Genomic DNA, 21,350 nt, shown 5'->3' on the forward strand with positions numbered 1-21,350 from the left:
AAACGCAATGTCTTTCAATAACATTCTGTTTAATAATACCACAAGTTTCCTTAATTGACAAAAAGCGAATTATTTCTCATTTCAAAATAGAACTACTATATTTTTGCACAAACATTTCCTTTATCCATTCAAGCCACCCCTTAACCTGTAACTGATGTAGCGATAGGAAAGGAGATTCTTATCATATGCTCTTTCGACATTTGAGGTTTCTAGAACTTCTTTGACAAGTATATCAATACCATCAGAAAATATACTTAACACTTTTACCCAGTTTAAAGGCAACATACTGTTATAAGAATGGTTTTAGTTAAATTTATAACACAAATAAACGCATTTTGTGCTAAATAGGCATAAACATTTAGATTCAGAGTATTTCTTTTTAATCCGATGTAAGACTTGAATTTCATTCATGATACGGATTGTCTCTTGATTTTCTTTTTGTTTACATTACACTAATAGAAAATTTTTATTTTACAAGTTCAGCTTTTAATGAAATAGAAATAAAAACTACGATACACCTGCTGATTTTAAGAAAAGGAACTTTGATATATTTCTGGAAATGTAAATGCTTTTAGAGTTTTCTTTCAATAGCGTTGATTTTCATTACTTTACTAACTTCAATAATTCTCTTATTAGCTAATACGAATGAAAGAAGATTGTCAAAAATGTGACACAGTATAATTCTTACGAACATATGTACCTTTACCAGCATACAGATATTACCGATTGAAATGAAGAAAGATACAGATATTTTACTCCAATCTACATTAAATTAAAAAAAATATTTAAACTTTCATACATTCCAAAGAATAAACGAAAACTCAATAGATATTGTCATGTTTGTATATATGAGATAAAAGTTTTATGAATGGTATTTAAAGTAATGCTTAGAACTTCATAAAAGCGAACATTCACTATGTTAATACACATATCATCAGTTATTTACATTAATCAATGTAATATTAATCATTACATGTACTATATGCATATATATTTAAAGTTTAATTGTCTTACAATTGAATAATTAACTATTGAGAGAAAGAGGTTCATATCTTACACTATTTAATTCACATGGAACAAATTTTTCCATCAACCACATTGAACCAAGTTTTTTAAATTCACCAAAGCTCTTTTATTTCTGCATTTTCACACTCACGACACATTTGAAATGTGACTATTGATTACCATTTCAAACACCGATATCATAACTCAGTGTTAACTCAGTGTAACTACATCATAACTCATTTTTTCCCTACTAACTACAATTTTATATATTCAAGAAGTACATCTAAGACATGATCATTTTCTATGTTCTAGCAAATCGATTCAATTGCGAACATACTATTAAGACTTGCGATTTTAGAAGACTTGCATGTATTAACGATGTCAACGTTTCTTCATTTTTATAAGATTCACATCAAATCATGTCGCATTCGAATGTGGTGTAAGAGATCACTTTTTCTTTTAAACACTTGTAAACAATGGATGCAATTTATAAGAAGAGAAGTATCATGCTGTTTCAAAACATCATCATCAGCATATTTCTGTTTTTTTTGACACCGGCAAAATTAAAAAAAAAAAAAAAAAAAAAAAAAAAAAAAAAGGTTCGTGAGATTTTCTTCAAATTCTGTTTTACTTGAAAAAATGTCCGAACATTCAATACGATGTAAAGATTCATATTGTTTTAAATTCTTATGCTCACTAAATATTTTTTATCACGATTTACTCTTAAAAGTAACTTTATAAGTTTTCATATCCTTTTTACATGAAAAGAACTTGTGATTATTCACTACAAAATTCTAAGACGAGAAGCTTCGCGACTTTTCAAACTACAAACTTAAATTTCTTAGGACATACACTACATCTGATGTTTCTTTCATGAGATTTCAAATATCTCTTCAGATTACTCGTATTCAAGAAACCTTACAAATATATCACATAAGTTCAGCGAACAATCGCTTCATAAACTATTAAATTTTCAAGACGAGTGAATCACTTGAAGCATATACTGCACTGTAAACATACAATACTTAAAAAAATTGTTATAAAAAATAAAAATACATTCATTTCACCAAGAAGCTTTTCTATTTAAATACATTTATTTATTTCCAAAGAACAAGTTTCTGTATTATACATAAAATATACGTAGAATTTTCTTTCATTAGTTAATATCAAATTAACAACAATATCCATTTACTGATATTTGATATACATGTTTGCTTTAAAATTAAAACTAAAATTTCAATATATTTCTATTAAAAAAAACATAAGGAAAAAAAAATACTCATAACATCAACCAAAGACAGAAATTTAAATAGAATAGCTGTACTTATATTAGTGCATTTTTATAATCTTCATAACATTTCGATTCAAAAAACCTATTACAAAATAAATGAAACATTTTTTTCTGCCTTAAAGAATCTCTTATATTTTTAAAATTAATACATAAAAATATATCTTCCCCAATATATTTAATTCTATCCTCAACACTTATTATAATGCAATCATGTCTTGTTTGTGAAGGATGATTTACAATACAACCTTCGCATTTAAATAGTTTTTTAATCCTGAATTTAATTCAGTTTTGATAGAGTTTATGAGTTCTTTTAAAAAGTTCATCATCATCACTTACCATATCCGAACAATTGTTTCTACATTTGATTTGCAACGGTAAAATAATTTCAAAAATACTTTTATATAAAGTATTAGATACATCAGGAATAATTTCTTTTAATTTTTTTTAAAATATCACAGTTTACTTTTAGGTATGTAGGTTTTAGTTTAAAAGAATTTTCATCTTGTTTAAAAACTTGTTGAAAAATACACTCACCTTCTTTGTTGAAAACTACCAACTCATTATTGCAAATGATGCTGGCAGTCGTATAGACAAGATTAAATTCATATATTTTTGAGAAAAATTCTTGCCATGTTGCAGGAGTTATAACAACACCGCGTGTAGTAGGGTATAATATTTTATTTTGTTCCACACATTCACGTAGATGAATGTTCATTCTGTTTTCAAACTGATTTATGGACACAAAATATCCCCAACCAAGAGTCCACTGTGCAATCAACTTCGAACTTTCTTTTTTCTGTTCTCGATTATTCGGCATGAAGATATTTTCAGGAACAGACTTCATATATTGGGCAAACCAGTCATCCTCTGGAAGTTCATCCTCATTATCTTCCAAGCGTCGTTTTTTAATTTTCGAAATTTTTATGTTTCGGAATGTGATACTAATTCTAGGATCTTTAACGTCAGGTTGAGAGGGTATTCCGTGCATCCAAAATTGATTCGTTGGGGGTTTCATTACAAGGAGAGTTCCATGAGTTAAGTCCACGCTTCGAGATGTGAAATTTCGCCTGGTAAATACCATTTCACGTTTTGCACCTAAACTGATGATAGGTATATCACTTTCAGGTTCGAGACAAGTTTCATTGTCTTTATGCGTTGAAATTTTCGCCACTCCGTCAGGATAATAGTTCAATAAAGCAAAATTATATTTTTTGCCAGTTATCCTTTCAACATAATCTTTTACATTTAGAAGAGTTTGAGTCCATGGTTCTGCACAAATGCTCGTTCCAGAGAATTCGTAACTAAGTCCTTCATCACCAAAACTGAGTACTTTTCTTCGTGGAACGTACTGAGTCCCATTAATTTCAAAACTAATATTTTTAAAATCATAATTTGATTGTTCATCTAGCAAAATATCAGCTTCATTTCGTGAATAAAATTCTTCGTATAATTCCACATTTAACTCTGTATCACATATATTCCTCATATTCGCTTCTGAATCTAACGACAATTCTGAATGATATAGAAATACGTAGCATTCTTAAATAGCAAAAATTATCTAAAACATACATTAACGAAATGATTTCATCAACACTTATCGTAATACATTCTTGTCATGTCTTGTTTGTGAAGCCAGTCTTTCCGGCGTCATATGTGTAAAAATAATCATGATAGGATAGTGGGAAAGAGTTATAGTGTCCTAATGTTGTTATACTGAACCTCGATATTACATATATGCATAAGGAGAATCTTAAAAGCATCATCCACTTATCATGATAGAGTAATGGAAAATTTCTAAAACTCTGATAATCATACGCGAAAGAATGTATTATCTTAAGGTTATTGTTGCTATTCCAAATTTGACAGTACATACAGAAGTGAAGGAAGATCCTTGATAAGCGCTGTAGACTACACGTTATCATGATAACGTGCAGCACTTATCAAGGGTCTTCCTTCACTTCTGTATGTATTGTCAAACTTGGAATAGCAACAACAACCTTAAGATAATACATCCTTTCGCGTATGATTATCAGAGTTTTAGAAATTTTCCATTACTCTATCATGATAAGTGGATGATGCTTTTAAGATTCTCCTTATGCATATATGTAATATCGAGGTTCAGTATAACAACATTAGGACACTATAACTCTTTCCCACTATCCTATCATGATTATTTTTACACATATGACGCCGGAAAGACTGGCTTCACAAACAAGACATGACAAGAATGTATTACGATAAGTGTTGATGAAATCATTTCGTTAATGTATGTTTTAGATAATTTTTGCTATTTAAGAATGCTACGTATTTCTATATCATTCAGAATTGTCGTTAGATTCAGAAGCGAATATGAGGAATATATGTGATACAGAGTTAAATGTGGAATTATACGAAGAATTTTATTCACGAAATGAAGCTGATATTTTGCTAGATGAACTATCAAATTATGATTTTAAAAATATTAGTTTTGAAATTAATGGGACTCAGTATGTTCCACGAAGAAAAGTACTCGGTTTTGGTGATTTTGGTGATGAAGGACTTAGTTACGAATTCTCTGGAACGAGCATTTGTGCAGAACCATGGACTCAGACACTTCTAAATGTAAAAGATTATGTTGAAAGGATAACTGGCAAAAAATATATTTTTACTTTATTGAACTATTATCCTGACGGAGTGGCGAAAATTTCAACGCATAAAGACAATGAAACTTGTCTCGAACCTGAAAGTGATATACCTATCATCAGTTTAGGTGCAAAACGTGAAATGGTATTTACCAGGCGAAATTTCACATCTCGAAGCGTGGACTTAACTCATGGAACTCTCCTTATAATGAAACCCCCAACGAATCAATTTTGGATGCACGGAATACCCTCTCAACCTGACGTTAAAGATCCTAGAATTAGTATCACATTCCGAAACATAAAAATTTCGAAAATTAAAAAACGACGCTTGGAAGATAATGAGGATGAACTTCCAGAGGATGACTGGTTTGCCCACTATATGAAGTGTGTTCCTGAAAATATCTTCATGCCGAATAATCGAGAACAGAAAAAAAAAAGTTCGAAGTTGATTGCACAGTGGACTCTTGGTTGGGGATATTTTGTGTCCATAAATCAGTTTGAAAACAGAATGAACATTCATCTACGTGAATGTGTGGAACAAAATAAAATATTATACCCTACTACACGCGGTGTTGTTATAACTCCTGCAACATGGCAAGAATTTTCCTCAAAAATATATGAATTTAATCTTGTCTATTCGACTGCCAGCATCATTTGCAATAATGAGTTGGTAGTTTTCAACAAAGAAGGTGAGTGTATTTTTCAACAAGTTTTTAAACAAGATGAAAATTCTTTTAAACTAAAACCTACATACCTAAAGGTAAACTGTGATATTTTAAAAAAAATTAAAAGAAATTATTCCTGATGTATCTAATACTTTATATAAAAGTATTTTTGAAATTATTTTACCGTTGCAAATCAAATGTAAAAACAATTGTTCGGATATGGTAAGTGATGATGATGAACTTTTTAAAAGAACTCATAAACTCTATCAAAACTGAATTAAATTCAGGATTAAAAAACTATTTAAATGCGAAGGTTGTATTGTAAATCATCCTTCACAAACAAGACATGATTGCATTATAATAAGTGTTGAGGATAGAATTAAATATATTGGGGAAGATATATTTTTATGTATTAATTTTAAAAATATAAGAGATTCTTTAAGGCAGAAAAAAATGTTTCATTTATTTTGTAATAGGTTTTTTGAATCGAAATGTTATGAAGATTATAAAAATGCACTAATATAAGTACAGCTATTCTATTTAAATTTCTGTCTTTGGTTGATGTTATGAGTATTTTTTTTTCCTTATGTTTTTTTAATAGAAATATATTGAAATTTTAGTTTTAATTTTAAAGCAAACATGTATATCAAATATCAGTAAATGGATATTGTTGTTAATTTGATATTAACTAATGAAAGAAAATTCTAAGTATATTTTATGTATAATACAGAAACTTGTTCTTTGGAAATAAATAAATGTATTTAAATAGAAAAGCTTCTTGGTGAAATGAATGTATTTTTATTTTTTATAACAATTTTTTTAAGTATTGTATGTTTACAGTGCAGTATATGCTTCAAGTGATTCACTCGTGTTGAAAATTTAATAGTTTATGAAGCGATTGTTCGCTGAACTTATGTGATATATTTGTAAGGTTTCTTGAATACGAGTAATCTGAAGAGATATTTGAAATCTCATGAAAGAAACATTAGATGTAGTGTATGTCCTAAGAAATTTAAGTTTGTAGTTTGAAAAGTCGCGAAGCTTCTCGTCTTAGAAATTTGTAGTGAATAATCACAAGTTCTTTTCATGTAAAAAGGATATGAAAACTTATAAAGTTACTTTTAAGAGTAAATCGTGATAAAAAATATTTAGTGAGCATAAGAATTTAAAACAATATGAATCTTTACATCGTATTGAGTGTTCGGACATTTTTTCAAGTAAAACAGAATTTGAAGAAAATCTCACGAACCTTTTTTTTTTTTTTTTTTTTTTTTTTTTTTAAATTTTGCCGGTGTCAAAAGAAACAGAAATATGCTGATGATGATGTTTTGAAACAGCATGATACTTCTCTTCTTATAAATTGCATCCATTGTTTACAAGTGTTTAAAAGAAAAAGTGATCTCTTACACCACATTCGAATGCGACATGATTTGATGTGAATCTTATAAAAATGAAGAAACGTTGACATCGTTAATACATGCAAGTCTTCTAAAATCGCAAGTCTTAATAGTATGTTCGCAATTGAATCGATTTGCTAGAACATAGAAAATGATCATGTCTTAGATGTACTTCTTGAATATATAAAATTGTAGTTAGTAGGGAAAAAATGAGTTATGATGTAGTTACACTGAGTTAACACTGAGTTATGATATCGGTGTTTGAAATGGTATTCAATAGTCACATTTAAAATGTGTCGTGAGTGTGAAAATGCAGAAATAAAAGAGCTTTGGTGGATTTAATAAACTTGGTTCAATGTGGTTGATGGAAAAATTTGTTCCATGTGAATTAAATAGTGTAAGATATGAACCTCTTTCTCTCAATAGTTAATTATTCAATTGTAAGACAATTAAACTTTAAATATATATGCATATAGTACATGTAATGATTAATATTACATTGATTAATGTAAATAACTGATGATATGTGTATTAACATAGTGAATGTTCGCTTTTATGAAGTTCTAAGCATTACTTTAAATACCATTCATAAAACTTTTATCTCATATATACAAATATGACAATATCTATTGAGTTTTCGTTTATTCTTTGGAATGTATGAAAGTTTAAATATTTTTTTTAATTTAATGTAGATTGGAGTAAAATATCTGTATCTTTCTTCATTTCAATCGGTAATATCTGTATGCTGGTAAAGGTACATATGTTCGTAAGAATTATACTGTGTCACATTTTTGACAATCTTCTTTCATTCATATTAGCTAATAAGAGAATTATTGAAGTTAGTAAAGTAATGAAAATCAACGCTATTGAAAGAAAACTCTAAAAGCATTTACATTTCCAGAAATATATCAAAGTTCCTTTTCTTAAAATCAGCAGGTGTATCGTAGTTTTTATTTCTATTTCATTAAAAGCTGAACTTGTAAAATAAAAATTTTCTTTTAGTGTAAGGTAAACAAAAAGAAAATCAAGAGACAATCCGTATCATGAATGAAATTCAAGTCTTACATCGGATTAAAAAGAAATACTCTGAATCTAAATGTTTATGCCTATTTAGCACAAAATGCGTTTATTTGTGTTATAAATTTAACTAAAACCATTCTTATAACAGTATGTTGCCTTTAAACTGGGTAAAAGTGTTAAGTATATTTTCTGATGGTATTGATATACTTGTCAAAGAAGTTCTAGAAACCTCAAATGTCGAAAGAGCATATGATAAGAATCTCCTTTCCTATCGCTACATCAGTTACAGATTAAGGGGTGGCTTGGATAAAGGAAATGTTTGTGCAAAAATATAGTAGTTCTATTTTGAAATGAGAAATAATTCGCTTTTTGTCAATTAAGGAAACTTGTGGTATTATTAAACAGAATGTTAGTGAAAGACATTGCGTTTGCATAGTGAATTATGAAGGTACTGAAAGGTAGTAAAGAAGGTGAATGAAAGAATTAATTTGAAGAAATAAGGTAAGGCTATCATTAAAAGAAAAAACTGTTTAAAAGATGTATGTTAGAATTAAAAGTAAGATGTTAAAATTTAAAAAGATGTAACAGAGTAAAACCAAAGAATACTGGTAATTCCTATCTGGAAAACAGTAATTTAAGTACGATATTGAAAAAGTTGGTTTTAAGAATTTCTTTATGCATGTGATGCAAAACAATTGCTAGTTTATCATGAGTGCTGACATAGATGCAATTAGTGCTGGAAAAATAGTAAAATTAGTATAGTCAGTGTCTCTAAAACATGAAAAAATAATAGTGTGAGCAGTGTAAATTCATTTGAAGTACTGAAATATGACATAGACTAAATATCAGAAAATGTAAGAAATATTTTGGTATGTGTGGATGAAACACTGAACGTGGTTGTAAAATTAGAAATGAAAATTATCAACACACTTAAAGGTAATCGGGATTTAAAACTAAATATGATGTTAGAAACTTTGAAGACCATAAAACTATATGAGAAAGAAATACATTTAGATATAAATGGTATTAAACTGTAAAGTTGTGAATGGAAATTTCTGAGTAAAACCTGTAGATGATCTATTATGATCGAGGAATAAAACAAGTATTATAAAAATTGTAAGGAAATATTTGAATATGGAGTAAATGAAAACAATCCATATCGTTAAAATGAATAAAAAGGGATAAAATGTTGGAATTACGAGTGATGAGACAGAAATAAAAACATTATAATAAATAAGTTAAGCTAGAATTAAGAAATATAAACACAGAAGGGAAATCATGAACGTAAGAAAAGCAATTAACAGTTATAGACTTAAGTTTTTTTTAAAAAATATTCGGTAATGTAAGGAAGATATTGTTAAACACGTGAAAGAAATTAGAAATTCTGTAGAAAATTTAGTAAAAGAACTAAGATCATGAAAAATAAACGTTTCTTTTTAAATACAATTTCATACCACTAAGTTAAAGTGTGTATAGAATACTAGAATGGTTTAAAAAAAATGAAAGAAATGAAGTTAAAATGAAATAAAATGAAAAGTAAATGAAGTTAAAATTCAGAATATATTGAACATTATAACGTTAAAAAAAAGTGTGAAATTGCATCTAAAATTAAGTAATGTAACAAATAAACAGCACGTGCGGGAACGTTTGTGAAATATAACGTATAAGTTAAAAATCAGGTATTCTGAAATTATGAAAGGTATGAAAAAAAATAGTATGTGGAAATTAAATAAAATATTACAAATTAGAAACGTGTTAAGTATTAAAAAAATATGACAGTAAATGAATATGTTATTATGAAACAGAAAACCTGAGAAATAAGTTAAAGTTTCATGAAAAACTAGAAAGGATAAAAGTATCAGAATAAAATTGACTAATAAAAACAAATTATCTTGTAATTTCATTTTCATGACATGATGAACTATTATTAAAGGAAAGTCTTTTTTATATTTGTTTCTTTTACATTGTTTTCAGAGTCGCGCATTGAATAATTTTAACACCAGACGTAAAAATATATTTCTAAAACATATCATTCACTTTTTCATTAATAGAGGGCAGCATCGCTATATCATCAAAATTAAGATGCAGAAAATATTTCCCGTTGCCAATATAAAAAACTAACTTTAAATGAAAAGCAGGAGGTCTACAACTCAATCAGCAATCTACCAACACCTCAACTCCACTCGTGACCACGCCTCCTAGTGTGATGACGTTGCCTTTGGTCCCGCCCTCTGTGTGACGTCGTTGGCCACGCCCACACCCCACACCGCGTGCAGGTGAACCCCCATTTTCTATCTACTAAAGCATATAAACTTCGATAATATTTTAAAAATAACTTTGGGTATGAAGAACGTAAGTGAGAGTCGTGGTAAATAAAGAGATATTACAGATTGAGCGTTTAAGTCCAAGATGTTTAATTCCGCAAAGGCGACGAAGATTTGCTTATATTTAGCTTTGAAAATCTAAAATTCTATGATTCTACGCTGCCCGGGAAGAGACAGATGGCCATCTTAAGTAATAATACGTAAATAATTCATAACGTGTCTGTATTTTGTTTCCTTCACCGTAGAAATTTGGTAACATTTTATGGCTTCTGTTATTAGTGTATTTGGAATGTTGCCTAAAATTGTTCCACTTGCTGGGTAAATTAGCTGCTTTGATTAGAAATTTTAGCATTAACAGAAGTCACGAAGATATAATAACCTGTTAAATTTGCTAAGCGGTCAATGTCCTTATAACGTGTTTCGTTTATTTCTTAAGTAACTCCTTATCACCATCAATGGTTCGGATAATAAAATATTCATAATAAACCAATCAGCTTCGATAAAGGTTTTCCCAGTCCTGCGGGACCAACATCCCTTTTACTCGCATAAAGGAGAAACGCTGAGTAAGTACTACATGACAATAATTTATGTTACTCCATTTATGACCAATTAGAATAGGTACAATCCACAAATTTAGTTACAGTAGATTTCCGATTAACGGAAAACGGCATCCACGGTTAGCTAAAGTCATAGTTATAAGAACTGAAGTTTAATAAGACGAAGAAAGGAAGATTAATCTACATTATAATTAACAGATAATAATAAATAATACACCCACATTTTACATCAGTATACTTTGAAAAATAAGTTAATTTTTTACGTAAATTCATCATTCAAGAAAGAAATACCTTTCAAATTAGAAGAGAAAAATTTTGCTTACATTATTTTTATGTTTCGATCGGGTTCTATATGAAATGGAAAATGCACAGGTACATATTTAATTTAAAGTTCGGATTTTTCCGGATTCAAATGGATAACGAATAACAGGTTTGGGTGGATGATTTAGCAAACACTTACGTATTTTAGGCTATATACTGTTGTAATAACAGCGCAACGACTGCCTTACCATCAAGCTTTACGTGAAATCTTTCTCCTTCGCTTGTCTGGCACTGCACACACTGTTCCAAATTTTTCTTTAAGTCGCTATTAACATGCAATATGTGCATGCTGTATTCCGGCTGTCCTGATATGGGTGCTTCTAAGAGCGCTGAAGGTGAACAACTGCATGAGCTGGCCAGTGCAGAAGGCTGATATGGGCACAATTGTCCTGAAAAAAATTTATAAGAACAAGCTTTAACGTAAACAGTGTAAAAAATGTACAAAATTTTCGTGTTTGGTTCTGTTTATAGTTATGGCATAGTACTCGATGTATGCCTTTGTGGAGAATATTCTAACGAAAAATGGCTCAAGAAAGTGGGGATAACAAGGAAAGCACTCATGCAGCCAGACCGAGTTACTAGCTTTCAACGACTTTACCGCTCGTTCGCTGGTGGCCTTTCGATTTGATAGGAAAAGAAATTATACGATGTAAAAGAGCAAAACAAAATAAGCAATGTTTTTGTATTAATAATACAGAGGAAAAGAAAAGAAAGACACGAATCTAGGCTTGTGTTTCACCTCAGTTACTTGGTTACTTAGAGTGAAACTTCAAACCAGCAACATTTGAGTTAATTTCATTTGAGCACGTGCGCCCACCTACCTAATGAAATCCATATTCAGCCCTCGAGGAGGGACGTGAAATAGCTTAGTAAATGAAGGGGTCCAAAAATTCACAGCTTGATTTAAGAATCAAACGCACACTTTACATTACGCTTATAAGACCGATTTTGCTGTATGCAGTGGCTGCATGGGCAACTGCAAATAAGACGGAGAGAATAAAAATAAGTGTGCTACAGAATAAAATACTCAGAGCTATTACAGATACACCGTGGTTTGTGCGAAATCAACAAATTAATGATGACCTGAAAATTCCCTGCATTCATGATCAAATTCTTGTCAATGCGCATAATTTCTTTGCAAATATTCAAAATTCACCATACAGCGCCATTAAAGCACTTACAAACTATGATTCTACCTAAGAAAGTATCGTAGAAAGACCGCGATCTATCCACTACAATCCAAAGTGGTGATTGTGTACATACTCTACATATTTTTGCCATATCTACTAGTATTTAACCAAGAATTGTGTTTTGTGTTTATCTAGTATCAACTGTTTTTTGTGTCACTTAGGACTTTGTGTTTACCCAGAGTGGAACTGTTTTTGACAAAGCCTTAGGACTTGTGTTTCTTCATAAAATTTTTTAATTACTATATTTTTTAATTACATTACGTGAATAGTTCCTATCATTAAGATTGCGTTATCATCTGTTGTAACTGCTGTTTTTAAACTCATTTTATATTTTGGCATTTTTGGTAGAAATTTTGCTTCATTTGTATAATTTGTAATGGGAATTTTTAACTCGTTCCTCAAAAAGCGAAGTTAATCTTCAAATGGAACTGAAACCAGCGAAATCTGAATCTTTTTTTTACACCAAATAATGTAATAGTAATCCTTCGAAGGATCACGAAGGCTGTAGAGTAAAGACCGCTTTTTGTTGCCCGATAAGCTGCCCATAGAAGATATTAGAACCCTGAAAAAACTTTCAAATGCCTTGGCATCTGTAGAATTTTGTACAAGCACTTGAAATATTACAAACTATTATTGTATCACTACAGAACACAAATAAAAAAATTAAATTGTTATCAAATTTTACTGTAATTAAGAGAAATAAAAATAAATGTTCACTTAATATTAAAAATTAAGGAAAACCGCCTAGGTGGTGCGATATTTTTGTAAAAAAAAAGTGTATCAATCTAGATGATAAACAGAAAAAAATAGATCTGGAGGAAAATACACATCAGGGGGAGTCTGGTCTCCATATATTTCTCTGGATGGTTTGTCGTCACTGGCAGCTGCTTACACCAGCTGTGTTGTGAACAGATTATTATGAACATAGGTCATATTATATGATCGGCAATATCCTAGAATGAAAAACATACGTAATATATATATATATATATATATATTCATTATAAAGACTGTGTCAGTCACTTTCGACAGTTCTTCAAGACCATATTCCCTACCTTCAAATAGAAGAATCCATCGAAACTCCTAATTTAATTAAATAAACTTTAATAGAGTGACAACAGTTTTTAACTTAAAACACAAAAATTGATTTAGATGTTGAAACTTCGAGAACGTTCAAGAAATAAGGTAAAAGTGGAGACACCATTGTCCTCCTGTACTGCATGTTTGCTAATCAGATGAAAAGCGACGAGAGATAAAAGTCACACCGTGCAAAAAAGAAAAAATATAATATAAAATATAAAAAAGAAATTCAGCAGTCAAAATTAGATTACGAAGTTGCGATCTTTAAGCACATGAGAAGGAAAAGATCCGATCCAATCATCTTGTGGAATGATTTGGTAACTAAGAACTTCTGAAAAATTTGCATCATTACAGTTTTGAAGAAACGCTTGCTTAGTTATTATGTATTCCACATAAATAATCGGTCGAGTTTCAAGTCATCGTTTATCAGTTCGTTTCTCTCATATTATTTTTCCATGCTACATGAATTTTGTGGATTTCTGCATTTGAGTCCGACAGCCAGGCTGCACAAACATACATAGAAGTGGCCTTGTAATACGTAGATGTAGTATTGACTTTTTTTTGAAGAACCGTGCAAAAAATTTCTCTAGGACTGTAGAAAGATGGCTGAAGATGGCAATCTTATGATGTACGAATAATTCTCTAACTGAAATGTGAGCATAAATATTAAAGTACGTTGCACATTATCTATCGAGCAATAACAAAAAAAAAAAAAAAGGAAAAAAGGAAAAGAGAAAAAAAGAGCATTTTCGTCGCACTACAGATTACCATAGATATTTTAATAACTATACCAGATTTTTAGAAAGAAATTTTAATTTATTAAAATGAATAACACATGCAGGATATGTATTTCACTGATTAATATTTAACGAAAGAGAAACAAACATACGCTGTTTACTGAAAGAAAAGCTGGGTAAATTTGTTCTTTGAGTTTTAAGTCAAAATATACATTTTCAGATTGAGTGAAACATATGAAAACGAATTTTAGAAACAAGCTTTGATTCGAAGAAATAATGGTATTTAAAATGAAATATAAACCGACACTAAATGCTTAGCAAATTTTATTGTCAAATTACTGACCACCAATTCTTTCGTCACTTTCTGTAGTATAAAATTTTGGAAATCGCTTCTCTTACAGTAAAATCTGGTAATGTACAGGAATTTTCATTAATATAACTGCATTGTCTCCTTGAGGCAAAGTGGTGGCTTTAAAGTATATGTTAGATATTTGTTGTTTAGATTGTACTTCGCTGCCCAATGCGTTTCTGGTTTTTTTCGGAACTTTGATTTGTGTTATAAGTGAAGACTCTACACTTAACTTAGAGTTTGGAGACAGTTTAAGAAAATTTAAAAACTTATCTCTACTTTTCTGCCCTCTAACAAATAGGTGTTCTTAAACCAACATGGAGTTTCAATTGACATACAACTAGCAATTCAAGAGTTTTGGAAGCCTTTTACGAAAAATGAAGTTAAGCTAGACATGAAACAGAGCTTCCTTTCATTCAGGAATTTGTTTAATGCTAAATGGAGTGATTAATCAATAAATTCTCTTTTATAGCAGTACAGATTATTATTAAACTCTTCCAAGTATAAATTGGGATTTCAAATAGAATTTTATATATTTACTTTGCGTGCCAAATTCACCATTTTATTTGAGAAATGCTAATTTTTATTGAAATGATGATTGGCAATGCCAAGAATCTTCAATAGTATTCAAATTTTCTAGACTAGCACTTCAAATAAAGCTAAAAGCAAGCATAAATATTTTACACAAAATTTACCTCTCGACATCACTTTCAACATCAAATATTCTCGAAATCTTTAACCAGGGGAGAAAATGTCCCATATGCCAAAAAATAATAGCTTTCATTTCAGAGTATTTCATTTGCTGTAGAAAGACACAGTTTTATTTTTTAAAATAAATCAAGCGGTTAGTCGGAATATTTAAGTAACTGTGCTAGCAATGGCTGTGTATACAAAAGGAATTAAACGAATGTTTAATTCATTTTATATACTTACTTAATAATAACAAATTATTTAATTTAACATTTTTTGTAATGAGTGAAAACTAAATATAACTACAAAAATACTAAAACAAATAGAAAGGAAACCGTATTTTTCCAGTTCCAATACTAATAATGTCCGAGTTAGGACTAATTTCTTTCAATTAAGTGATAATTTAGTTTCTTTGGTGTGTAATATTTATGAACAATTAAATTCTTGAGTTTCTGGACAGTTTAAAATTTTTTGTCTCGCAAGACATTAAAAATAGCAATACAATATAACAGTTTTCTTCAAATATTTAAGTAATCACAAATTAAAAGCTTCATTTAGGGCATAACATTTCTTTTTAGAAATTAGAGACATTTGCGTAATTAAAATGGGTCTTTCATTTGGAGCATTTAACAAGGTTCAGTATTTGAAGTCGAAGCTTTATCACTTGTACACTATACAGAAATAACTAGTTCAGTGTCGTGTTGCCAGACTCTTAACAGCTGCTCAACTATATATTATCAAAATGGACATTAATTTAGATTACAGCTCCGCTATATTGTAAGTTAATAATTGCGAATTGTAAGATCTTGGATCATATGAGCCCAGTTTTCTATACAGGGTGATTCTAAATTGTTACAAATTAAGAATAATATTACTAAGTGAATATTATCAACCTACTCCAACGGCAACGCTGAATGCCGAGATTAGCATGAAACGTTCATGCTGTGTTCCGGCAGTCAGAACTTCGTGTCCCATAGAAGGGTGCTTCAAGTAGAATGAGCGCAGAACAGTATGTCCAGGAGGGCAGGATAGAAGATGGCAAAGGGGAAAAATTGATACTTTGATTGGATTGGATTATTTAATTATGGCAAAGCACACGAGGGCTATCTGCCTAAAGGGTGGGATGCCTTCGTGAAGGACTTTCTAAGCGAACTGGCTCGTATACACGTTACACATGGGGAAAACCACGAAAACGCCCATGCAGCCAGCCCGTTCGCAAGATTCGAACCTCGGACCGAACTACCAGTGTTCAGAGTCTTTACCGCTCGGCCGCTGGTGGGCTTGATACTTTGATATCAATGTATTCAGCCATTCATTAGATAATTAACTTGTTGCGATCGTTTACGAGGTTGACATCTTGCGAATCAAAGCTGTGCATTTGATTGTTTGCCTTCAAAGTGAGCACGAAGTAACACTGGAATGCCAAGTTTTCGGTTTTTTCCTTTTTGTGCACTTTCTGTGAGTTTTTCATTAAACTTACTAAGCACCTTTTGGTCTCATTCATTCGCTTTTCAATACTGTTTTTTTTTCTTTCTTTGAGAACACACAGACTCCCCTTGCACCACATATGTACAACACGGGGCTTACAGAAGTAAGTTAATTAGAACATTAAAGGTTACATGTATAAATAAACATTAAAAATTACATGCATAAATAAAGCGAACAAAAGCAGAGAACAGCAGTCTGGACTTCACGAAAACAGATAAGTTCACTGGCCAAGTCACTCCGAACATTTTCAAATCGTTCTGTAAGCATAATCTAGGGCCATCAAATGTAGGGCACGAGAAAATCGAATGCTCCACATCCTGAGGAACTCTTTTTGAACATTTATATAAATTGTTTGATCGTAGATTAAAACGAAACATATAACTTGCAAATTTACCGTGACCAGATAAAAACTGAGACACTTTAAAATTTAACGAGAGGAAATACTCGGAATTCAGTCTATGGTAAATAGATGGACGGAACTTTTTGGTGACTTCAGCATTACAAGATGAAATGTATTCCTTATTACACATAGCTAAAAGCTTTTTATAATGAAAGGACTTCCAATAGCTCTTTGGAATGCTAATGTTGATATCAGTGGGTAAGTTTAAGGCATCTTTAGGTAAGAAATTAGCTCTTTCATTTCCGTAGAAACCATGATGAGCACGCACATAAGCAAAGCAGATACCAATACCTCTAATTCTAAGTGAACTAACAGTTACTAGGGTTTCGATAACCAATTTATCGCAGCTGGTAATACTGTTCAAAAGTTGAAGAGAAGAAAGAGAATCAGAACAAATAAGGTACTTTGAGGATGTTGTCCCATAATCCTGGATCCATTTGACGGCAAGATAAATGCACAGAAGTTCTGCTTGAAAAACTGTACATTCATTCCGTATACTGTGAATTCCGTATTCCGTATTCCAATACTGTTGTAAGATCAGGTTGGAATTCCAATATTCCTCTTTTCTGCCTCTCAGAGCGGAATGCGACCCAAAGTTCTATGGTAATTATTGCTCATCTGGATGAGTACTATAATCCCTCCTAATTTGTAAACACTATTTAGAATCACCCTGTATAATCAGACAGACAAAAGGTAGATTAGTGTTTCTAATGAAATGCAAAATATTACAAGCAGCTCATTTATCCTATATATTAAAACAAAATGGAAAACTTTATGTACGATTACCCGATCATATCTTATTATGTAAATGATTCATGATGTGTTATCGCTCTTAAGAGCACTGTGTGTGTTTAGAAGAATGTCATTATGTGTCGAATTCAGCTCTCTGTGCCTTAGACATGGAGATGCAGGGGTATAAATCAGATTTCTGAAATTTAAGATGTACATTTTACATGAAGTCAGTGAGAACGGAGGTATTTTAGAATACCATAGTCCCTCGTATTACTAGTTTTTCTGACTTGCAATTTAACTATAAAGCCTATATTTTAATAAGTGGATAATCATTCACATAAATTGATTTCTATTTCCACTTTACAGCTGTGCATAGCTTCTTTTTTTATCGTATATTGTAGGCATCAAAGCATTCATCTTAAAATCGAAGAGCTACGGTAATTATCCTTAATGATAGAAATTTGAAAACAATTATACGCCCGTTTCAGTGGGAAAACTATTAATATAGAAATTGTAGGTGCTAAATTATGTTTAATTTTTTCTGAAAGCACATCCTTAATTTTGATTCCATTTCTTGTGAGGTCTTCTGGTAACGTTTACCAGCTGAATCAGATCTGAATTTAACTGTCTATTGTATAACAGTGTTTAGATTGTATAACAGTTCTTGAAATGGCAAAAGTGGGAGATCATTACGCTTCAATGAAAGCCGCTAATCTTTCGAATAAGACATGAATTCGTTTTAAAGGGGAAAATGTTAAGGGAAAAAAGAATTCTAACCATGAAAGCAAAATTATGATTGAGAGTCATTTTTATTAAAACTAAAATGTTACAGCAAACGGAAACCAGAATTTCTTATTTGCTTTAAGACTATTAATTTTATGTATACTGCGTTACACTCTTTCCACGAGAATTTTTGATGGCGAAATTTTACTCTATTTGGCATAAATTTCTTTGTATGTCATAAATGCATTACTTAACAATGCACCCGCTCTCTTCCTAAAATCAGTTAGGCAGAGCTTCAAATGCTTGGACTTTAAATATCCAAAACACATGTCATCTACAGGTTTTTTTTTCTATTTCTGTATCAAATGAAAGAAGAATGTTGAAATTATTTTTTAATTTTTTTTTTACTTGATTGTAGAATTTGTACTACTTGATTGCAGATTACTCGCTAGAATTACTGGTATTATTTGAAGCGTCTTAGAAACATCAGAGTTTGAGCACATTTTCTCAAGTATACACAGTCCTCGTGTGCCTCATGAAAACTAGCCTGATAGGTTGACCACATATTTTAGTCTCTGTGGGTTGAAGCAATAATAATTACTTCTCGTTATTTGATTTTGGTTCAATTATTATGTAACATAATATGTGTTTATTTTCAAATAATGTGTTAACTCAATCCCTGATCGCCCGAATTACTTCGTGTTGAGAGAACTATCACGCAGTGATTGGCCCGAGTTAACTCACTGTCCTCAAGCGCTTAACATGCAATTAGCATGAACGCTAAAAGTAAATACCCACAATTTTTACTGCAAAGCAAATGTTCCTCTCTCTAGCAATTAGAGATATAGTAGCACTAATGAAGGAATTTCCACTTGAGAGTCTTTCATTGAAGAACAAAGTGCCTCTATATTCTTCTTCTGCTTATGACGCTTTATAAGTTGACACCGCGGGGTTGCGTTTAACACAATGGATTTTCTACAAAACGGAATTTATTTCTTTGAGCTTTCATTTTAAGGGCTTAAACAAACATGCTTATACTATGAAATTTCTGTAGCCACGCAAGAAGTACTTGTTTTGAAATGTGAAGTCAAATAACAGTCAGTTATTTTCTGTAACTTTGCAGTGTACGTCACATTGTATTTAAGCTGATAATTTAGCTTTCAAATTATGTTGTCACTCTTTGTTAAGTATAAATTTTCGTACTTTTTACCCTGTTAATAATTCTTTTAAATATTAATATTGCTACCTGACTGTCTGTTAAGAGACATCTTTACTCCTTTGCTATCGTTGACTAGCTAAAATCCGGTAATGCGCATGCGAAAATAATTTTTTCCTTAGTGATTTGATGGCATTTGATTTGCATTTCTAATGCTGCTAACTGAGTGGTTATATTAATAATAAATGAAATTAAAATTTCAAAAAATATTTACTTTTCGTCATTTCCTAGTTTCCGTCTAAAACAATTGAAAAGAGACGAAATCTTAAAAGAAAATGTTTTAAAGCAGTTCACCTTATTAATAATTTTGGAAGTTCTTTAAACATTTTTTTCCAATGGTCTTTCCGAAAATGAGATGGCTAAGCACTTTCGGTTACTGAGTATTTCTGTTTTCTCTGAGACAGATAAACCTCCAGTTGTTAGTCCTAAGTGTTTTTATTTCAGTAGTATAATTCTTTTCTCTAATTATCATTTCTCTTGTTTCCTACGCCGCCTAAGACTCTTTTTTGTATATTTTAAAATGTTTGCAAATGTAATGACTCGAGTTACCATTAAAAATTTTACATTACTTATAGCTTCCAACTGTGACCAAAACTCTGGTCTTCCTTCCTGCATTATAATTAAAACGCTTCAGAGGAGAAAAAATTACTGTTTTTATTTTGCTATAAAAAGATTAATATTAGCATATCGAATTTTGCATTTGTTTTTTTTTTCTCTAATTTTAAATTTATGTTTCACATAAGCTCTTTCTCTCCCTTTTAGATTTGTTCAGGTTATGTAATTTAACATAAAGACTTTCACAAGAGGACATGCTGCGGTTGAACAGAGAAGCCAAATCCTGGGATTAAAATGTTCGCCATTTGTAATTGAAATGTTAATGAAGCCTGACACTGAGTATTAAACTAACATATCGAATTTCAGAGTTTATTTCTCGGTTTAGTTAGGTACAACTGATTTTTTTTACAATGAGCTTTATTAAAATAGGCTTATATGGAGTACTTTTCACTAATTCACAGTGTAATAAAATTGTGTTTGTGTAAGAAATCCAGAGGAAGGTTTTTAAAGAAGACCTAGTTTTAGTTTTTCGAAGAGCAAATATTTTCAACTAATTCTTTGGGAGAGGAAGCTAACACTTCAATTTGTAACGAAAATGAATGAAAACTTTTTTTCCGTGTTGTGAGTATTTATTATATCCTAATTACGTACAAAAGTTACTTTTATATCTGGGGATAGGCATAAAAATTCTAGTCGATCTGTTGTTGCCTCTCACATTCGCATGAATGTTTGATCCGCAAAAGAAAAGGGTTCTCTTTTAGCCACATTTATAATAATGTGTGTTTAATGATAGCAAGGAGAAATATTCAAATCACGATTTTCTTGAATTATTTCCTTATAATAATTAATAAAGATAACAAGTGACAGTAATGGCAACAAAATATTGTTTTATTTAAAAACAGTTTCAATAAAGTGAGATTACAAGTCTGCATTTCAGAAAAAATAATTTTGAGAATGGAATTGCATAATGCATTTGCAAAATAAAGAAT

The 21,350-nt window shown here is 30.7% G+C and overlaps 1 protein-coding gene across 1 annotated transcript in view; it reads left to right on the top strand.

Annotated features, from left to right (window-relative positions):
• The window catches only part of LOC118200559 (acetoacetyl-CoA synthetase-like), a 94,307-nt gene extending 73,457 nt beyond the window's left edge, over positions 1 to 20,850 (top strand). The window contains exon 4 of the mRNA XM_085825572.1: positions 20,569 to 20,850. Coding sequence (XP_085681698.1) covers positions 20,569 to 20,592 — 24 coding nt within the window. The 3' untranslated portion in view covers positions 20,593 to 20,850. The remainder of the gene's footprint in view (positions 1 to 20,568) is intronic.
• The last annotated feature ends 500 nt before the right edge of the window (positions 20,851 to 21,350 follow it).

The sequence above is a fragment of the Stegodyphus dumicola genome, chromosome 10, assembly GCF_044657685.1.
Source record: "Stegodyphus dumicola isolate Sdum_Otavi_A_Nest chromosome 10, ASM4465768v1".
Lineage (NCBI taxonomy): Eukaryota > Metazoa > Arthropoda > Arachnida > Araneae > Eresidae > Stegodyphus > Stegodyphus dumicola.